The sequence below is a fragment of the Palaemon carinicauda genome, chromosome 6, assembly GCF_036898095.1.
Source record: "Palaemon carinicauda isolate YSFRI2023 chromosome 6, ASM3689809v2, whole genome shotgun sequence".
Classification (NCBI taxonomy): Eukaryota; Metazoa; Arthropoda; class Malacostraca; order Decapoda; family Palaemonidae; genus Palaemon; species Palaemon carinicauda.
In genome coordinates this window covers 83,422,750-83,430,311 of record NC_090730.1, presented here as the reverse complement: position 1 = coordinate 83,430,311, position 7,562 = coordinate 83,422,750, and the positions used below count along the sequence as shown (strand labels likewise).

Genomic DNA, 7,562 nt, shown 5'->3' with positions numbered 1-7,562 from the left:
CTTTGTCGTCTCCGTATTGGTCACACTCGGTTGACACACGAGTTTCTGCTGAAGGGCCAACACCAACCGTATTGTGACAACTGTTTGGTACCTCTAACAGTAAGGCATTTGTTGACCGAATGCCCCAATTATAACAACTTGCGGAATAGATATTTGTTTGAGGCTCGAGGTGAGGGTGGCAGGTTCATCCTTGCCAAGATTCTTGGAAATGATGTGTCCTACCATGCAAGTGGCATTTTTAGATTTCTTTCAGAAGCAGGTCTTCTGAAAAATATTTAACTTTTATGACATTCAATTTTTATGATTTTAATTGAATACTCTTTAATTTTTTATTTTGTTTCATTTTTTATTTTTGTATACATAAATTAAATGTTACCGGCGTCAATGACCTTAGATGTCAGGATGCCTGAAAACTTTAAATCATTCATTCATTCATTCCTTGAGTTTGGACCTTAGGACGATGTCTGTCACGGAGGCGAACTGCAAGGAACCTAGGATCCTCTCTTGGCTCCTTGTGGAGGTCAACTTCTCCCTTAGAAATTGTTTTGTCTTCCTCGCAATCTCCTTCCTTTTGGCTTTGGGGAGGCACAGCGTATGGGAGCATAGGTCCCATTGTAGTCCCAGCAATTGAAACTTGGTCTCCGGGACCAGGCGGGATTTCTCGAAGTTGACTTGAAATCCCAGTTGTCGAAGGAGGGTGAGGACTTTGTTCGTTGCTATGCGGCAATTCTGGGCATTGTCTGACCAGATTAGCCAATCGTCTAGATAGGCCACTACCTGTATCCCCTGAGTTTGAAGCTCTTGAATTACTGTCTCTGCTAGTTTGGTGAAAATTCTGGGTGCTATGTTGAGCCCGAACGGCATCACTTTGAATGCATAGGCTTGTTTGCCTAGCTTGAAGCCCAGAAAAGGACGAAAATGCCTTGCTATTGGAACGTGATAGTAGGCATCGGTAAGATTGATGGAGGTGGTGACGGCCCCACGGGGAAGTAAGGTCCGCACCTGTGAGACGGTAAGCATATGGAATTTGTCGCAACGAAGGAAGGAATTTAAACGAGACAGGTCCAGGATTACTCTTCGTTTGTCTGAGCCTTTCTTTGGCACGCTGAACAAGCGTCGTTGAAATCTTAAGCAACGTATGCTTTGGATCGCATTCTTTTGTAGCAGATCTTTTGTGAAGGAACATAGGTCTTCTGTTGGCAGTTGGTAAAAGCTGTTCGGTGGAGGAGGTCCCTGTATCCAGCTCCACCCTAGTCCTTTGGAGATAATGCTGGAAGCCCAATCGCTGAACTTTCAACGGTCTCGAAATATGTACAGTCTCCCTCCTACCTGCGGCTTCTCAATGGGTGGAGGATGATTTGCCTCCTCTGCTTCCACGGGAAGACTTGCCTCGGTGGTAACCCCTTCCGCTACCTCGGGCACGAAAGGCACCCCTGGAACCCCTGTGACGCTGATAGCCACGGAAAGAGCCCTGAGCCTCATAAGTGGGGTTAAAGGCGGGGGAGAAGGAAGTCGAGGCGATCTGAGACTGAGGGACCAGGACGTATTGTTCTTGCTGTTGGCCCTTTGATGTAGAAGGCTGGGGACCTTGGGGAGCCGGTTGGACTGAGACCGGTTGAACCCTGAATTGGGAAGATTGGAAAGGCCTCAATCTCTTCCTACCTCGGATTGGGGTACCAGTAGGCTCATATTTCCTCTTTGAAACGAGGCCCCATCTAACTTTGAGGTTTTGGTTGGCCCTAGCTGCCTCGCTAAGGACCGAGTTAACCAAATCCTCCGGGAAAAGATCCGGGCCCCAGACTGGAGCTTTGATGAGCCTATTAGGTTTGTGCCTGATGGTGGCTTCAGAGAGGACGTGTCGTCGACAACGGGTCTTGGCGTTTGCAAAATCATAGGCGTCAGCCATAAAGTTTTTGCAGTAATGACTTAGTGAGGACCTTAAGGAGGTCCTCCTCGTTGTAAGTGGCGACGGTCAATTCGGAAAGGGCAACTGAATTGAGAGACCTGCCGAATCTGCACCTTGAATCAAATTCTAATTTAATAAGAGACTCCGGGTGTCTGGGAAGCCGTTCGCTGAACTGCGTCGAGGCACAGTCCGGGCTCAACTTACCTACTGAAAAGGTAGCTGGGGCATTCCGCCAACATTCACTGTCTCCCGGAAAGAGAAGGGAGGTTAAGTCGGTCTCCCTGAGTTGGGGTAAAGGCTTCTCGTCTTTGATAGCCTGGAAGACCGACTCTAAGATCTTGGTCGCACATGGTGTAGGGGTCTGGTCGTCGGCCACAAACATAGTATACGAACTTTTGTAGGTCGTAAGCATTGTGTTCAAGCAGTCCCACTCATTGAACACTTGGACCAAGACAGACTGTGCCTGTTCCTTAGGAAAAATAACAGTTTCCTTTGGGACCTTATCTAAACGGATCAGAGCCTCTTCCGTGAGGCGAGCGTAGCCAGGGAAGGGGAATTCAAGACCCGGCGGGTAGAATTCATAATCCGTAAGAGGCCGGGTACCGAAACCTTCGATTGACAGCATACCCTCCGAGAAGGGGGCATGCAATGCTAACCTCCAAGGGTTATTCTTATTGAAAGGAGGAAGCTTGGAGGCGTCAGGGATGGGGTATTGCTGTTGTGGTGGTGGTAGCCCCGAGCTCATGAGGCCTTGTACTAGGCTCTCCACAGAAGCTATCCTCTCTTGCGATTGCTTCGTATGAGACGATAGCATCGACTCAAAACGAGCAAACAGTTTCTCAGAAAAATCCTCCACGTTAAATGATCCCGCCTTGGGGGGAACAGGTGCTGGAACAGAGGCTACTCCTTGAGAGGTTGAGGGCACAGCAATTGGGTCTTGAGAGACTCTGGTGGAAGAGGATTTAGCCTTCGAGGATGATGATCTCGAAGGCTTGTGGTCTTGGGAAGACTTGTGAGTCTTATATAAAGGCTTACGATGAGCCTTCACTTTGGGGGGAACAGGCCGGGAGCTGAGATCAGTCCCGGTTGTCCCCGGAAAACCTTGAAAAGAAGAGTGTTCGGAAGTAGAAGAGAAAGCCGGGCTAGGGAGAGGAATCTTAGCCCGGGAACCACCTGACTCACCTACGTCCCTACCTGCGTTGGGATCATGCAGAGCCATGGGTTCCACATCGAGGTTGAGGGTAGTGACGTCCTCAGTTAGGGTGCCACCCGTCTCCCCTTGGTCTGGGGCCAGGAGAAGTGATTCAATGCTCTCGATGATCGGGTCCGCCAGCTCTTTGGGGACCGCAGCTGATGTTTTAGCATTGGGGTAGAGGCGGGAACACCATTCCTCAGAAAGGATATAAGGCTGTTTGGCCTTCACGTTGCGGGCGAACCCGCCAATCCAGATCTTGAGGGTAGCTCGGGCTGTGTCCTTTTCAAGCTGGGTGCTCTGAAAGAGAACAGACTATTAGTGAGGAATAAAAGTGCCAAAGAAAAAGTGGAGAAGTCCAAGGACTTTGTAGGCACGTAAAAGGCATGCGGGAAGTCCAGAGGACTGTGGCCTTAAAATAATAAAATGATTAAAAGAGAACATTGAAATAAATTATAACTCCCCACAAGTCTGTATTAATGTAAAGGCACTCACCGAGTCAGATGTTAGAGTGGAAGTCAATTTGTAGCAGACTACACAATTGTCCGGATACCAAACAGCTAGGTCATCCACTTGAAGAGAGCAGTGAGCATGCAAACGACACACATCATGGCCGCAGGGTTGGTGGAGAACAGCGGCACATGCCGTCATCGCACAGCGTACAGTCTGTAAGATAAAAGATACATGAGTATCTTAAAGGAAAGCAATTAGGGGCCGGAGGCCCCGGTGCTTAAATATTATAAAAGTTAATATCATGATGATAAATTTTAATATATATAGCTATAATTATCTTGAATGGAAGCAAATGAAGGGCACTGGGGCTCGGGTGCTGCAATTCTATATACTGTATATATATCAAACTCATGATAAAACTATTCATATAAATGCCTTAAATATATTGAATGAAGGCAAATAGGGGACCCCGGGGGGCCCGGGGTGCTAAATAAATCATATATCAAATACATGATAAAAACTATTCATATATAAATGCCTTAAATATTGAATGAAGGCAAAATAGGGGACCCTGGGGGCCCCGGTGTTTAATAAATCAAAGTAGCAGATCTATTTGATTGTAAAATTATTAAATTAAATCAGACCGTAATCGTGATCATATCAAAGAAGGAAGGCAAGGTCGAGAACTAGGATCGTATATAATAGATATATGTGACTAAAATATAAAGGTAATCCAAGTAATAATGCATAACGTTGGCTCCGGGGGCTCAACTAAACAACTCAACCGGATGGTAATGAATAAAAGCTACTTCCTGGGATCCCGTAATGAAAGTCTTATATATATATATATATATATATATATATATATATATATATATATATATATATATATATATATATATATATATATATATATATATATATATACAGTGAACCCTTGCTACTTCGCGGTTCGACCATCGCGGATTCACCACTTCGCGGATTTTTTCCATAACCCATATATATATATATACAGTAATATATATATATATATATATATATATATATATATATATATATATTTATGTATATATGTATGTATGTATATATGTAGGTATGTATATGTGTATACATATAAATATATATATATATATATATATATATATATATATATATATATATATATATATATATATATATATATATATATATATATATATATATATATATATATATATATATATATATATATATATATATATATATATATATATATATATATATATATATATATATATATATATATATATATATATATATATATATATATATATATATATATATATATATATATATATATATATATATATATATATATATATATATATATATATATATCTAAAGTAGGAAGATGTGATGTAGTTCTAAGGGAAAAGTATGGGAAATATGTCTGGGTAATAAGCAAAGCTCTACCTCCAGTTTGTTTCTTCATTATGATCAGAGATAAATGTAAACAAAACATTGGTTGCCATTTTTTATCGTGCTTTTTAGCGTGTTTAGGAAACGCATGATATAAAATCGCCTTTAATATTTGCGCCTGTTTTAGTTTAGGGTACTGTAGTACATGCATTAAGTGTTCTGTACATTAAAAGGTAGTTTGTTAACAGTACTACGTACAAGGGAAGGTTTTAAAAGTCAAAATATACATGTTGAATAAGTAGGTAAATATGGTGTCACTACTTCGCGGATTTTCACCTATCGCGGCCGCGTCTGGAACCTATCTACCGCGATAAACGAGGGTTCACTGTATATATATATATATATATATATATATATATATATATATATATATATATATATATATATATATATATATATACTGTATATATATGAGGTCCGTGAGGTGCGTGACACTAGAGAGGGGGAAGGGATCTTAAATGGGTCCGTGACGTGCGGGACCGAGAGGGAGTAGCACGTACAAAACTTAATAAAATAAATAAAATAACATAACAAGGTACCACGGACCGAGCCGCAAACTTCCCGCCGATCGTTGGCCAAACGAGCGACGGAAAGAAAACGACTACGACCGGGTAGAGTAGTGGAAAGAGTAAGTAATGTACGTTAATGTATAATAATAGTATGCCTCACAGATCAACGGGAACCGCCCGTGCAAAGCGGATGCCCCCGGGAGGGGTACATAGCGCTATAAAGTGACTCAAACTCGATCAGGAGAGAGAGAGGGAGGGAACCCTGGGGTGGGGTATCGGCGGGAGGAGGCTAGGAGTGGGGCGATAGCAGGTATACCAACCTGCCAGATTCACGATGATATGATCACGCGGAAAGACTAATAACACTATAATAAACATAACACATGGTAAAATAAGATAGGAAGGCATGCTGGATGATAATAATAATAGAATTAGCTATACATCAATCGTAAAACAAACGAGGGAGCGAACATGAGACAGGAGAAAACCAAGCCTGACGGCGCTGAGAGTAGGCAGGGCTACCAACATAACACAGAGTCAGTGAAGTGCTAACAAAATGAAAACTAATATGTAATATCTGACTCATGAAAGCCCCTCGAGCTAATGCAAGCAAACGAATGACGTTAAAATGATAAGCAAGTCCGTGGCGTGCGAACGTAAATAATCCAAGTAATAATATGTGGAATAGAACGCCGAAGGCGATCAGGCATGCCAACCTACCGTAAATACGCACACGTATATGTAATAACTGTTATCATAAAAACAGGACAATATAAAATTAATACGGTGTGTGAACCGTGGATATCCATAAGGTTCATAACGAGAAACAATCAGTATGGGGGACTTATTGAAAATCGTTAAGAACGAACGAGAGAGAGAGAGGAGGGAGCCGAGCCCCATGAGAGACCCACGCAAGGTCGTAAATAATAAAGCTGAATAATATAAACAAAAAGGGGCAAGGTCCCCTCCAAAATCTCAAAACTCATAGATCTGGTACTTAACTTAAATGGAGTGACAGTGGAGTCCGACATCTTGAGGTAAATCCAGAAAAAAATCAGCAAAATTCACACACAAGGCAAAATACGGCTAGCAAGCTGCGTGCTATGAAAGGAGTGACGTCACTGGCATGGGATTGCTAGTAGTAGTAGGATGTTGAACGGCACCTCGCTGTTCGGGGATATTGACAGGAGATATCTAAATGGTGCGAGGCCTCTGGTTGTGATATTAATTCATGCCCCAGTAGTATACCGACACCTTATTAAGGTGAGCGAGCTGGGTTCAACCTAGCATTCCTATACAATTTTTTTCTGGTAAATTTATAGGAGTTTTTTACCTTAGAAATGATGTTAAAGGAGCATTTCACTGGGCGGCACGGGTCGGAGCCCAGAAATTATATTATTCTAAAAATTTTTATATTTTGTAAGAAATATTTAATTTTGTATACGGTATTTCATTTCAGAAACAAGGCTGCACCGTTGCAAAGAAAATGGCAGTCAAGCAAAGAAATTCTCGAAAACCCCTAGGGATAGGCAGGCATGCAGCAAAGGGAGACTCTAGTGTTAGGTAAGTACAGTATAGATATTTGTTCCTGCGTAAATGCAAACCCTCCTCTATTAATAGGGGTTTACTTTTGGCATAGCTGAAAGAGGAGTCATGGTAATTTTAGTAAGGGATAACTACCCCATCTGCTAGTTAGTGGGTGGGGAGTGGGTTAGACTGGCTACCCCACTCACTCACACCTCTCGGCTGTGTAACCACTTTACTTTATGGCTCGGTAAAGGACGGACATGCTGCCTTTCTCTTCCACAAAGACTTGCCTTAATTGTTTTCCTGTTTAGTTTATTCTTATGTGTTTGTTTTTATCTTATACATATATATGCTTGTATATATGGAAACATACTCTTATGTTGTTAAATACTTGTAACTTTAATTACTGTTGACAACGTATCCGGCAGACTACGCTGTAAGGGAGTTGTCATTGTGTTCCCCTGCCGGCAGTTCCTAAACACTCTTGTGTGTTTGTTCAGTTCTTGAGTTAAAGTTT

General features: G+C 42.0%; 1 protein-coding gene across 1 annotated transcript in view; it reads left to right on the top strand.

The window, feature by feature from the left end:
- The first annotated feature begins 6,971 nt into the window (after positions 1-6,971).
- LOC137643119 (2-oxoglutarate and iron-dependent oxygenase domain-containing protein 3-like) overlaps positions 6,972-7,562 on the top strand; it is a 443,146-nt gene continuing 442,555 nt past the window's right edge. Inside the window, exon 1 of the mRNA XM_068375966.1 lies at positions 6,972-7,081. Within this exon, the coding sequence (XP_068232067.1) occupies positions 7,005-7,081 (77 nt within the window). The 5' untranslated portion in view covers positions 6,972-7,004. The remainder of the gene's footprint in view (positions 7,082-7,562) is intronic.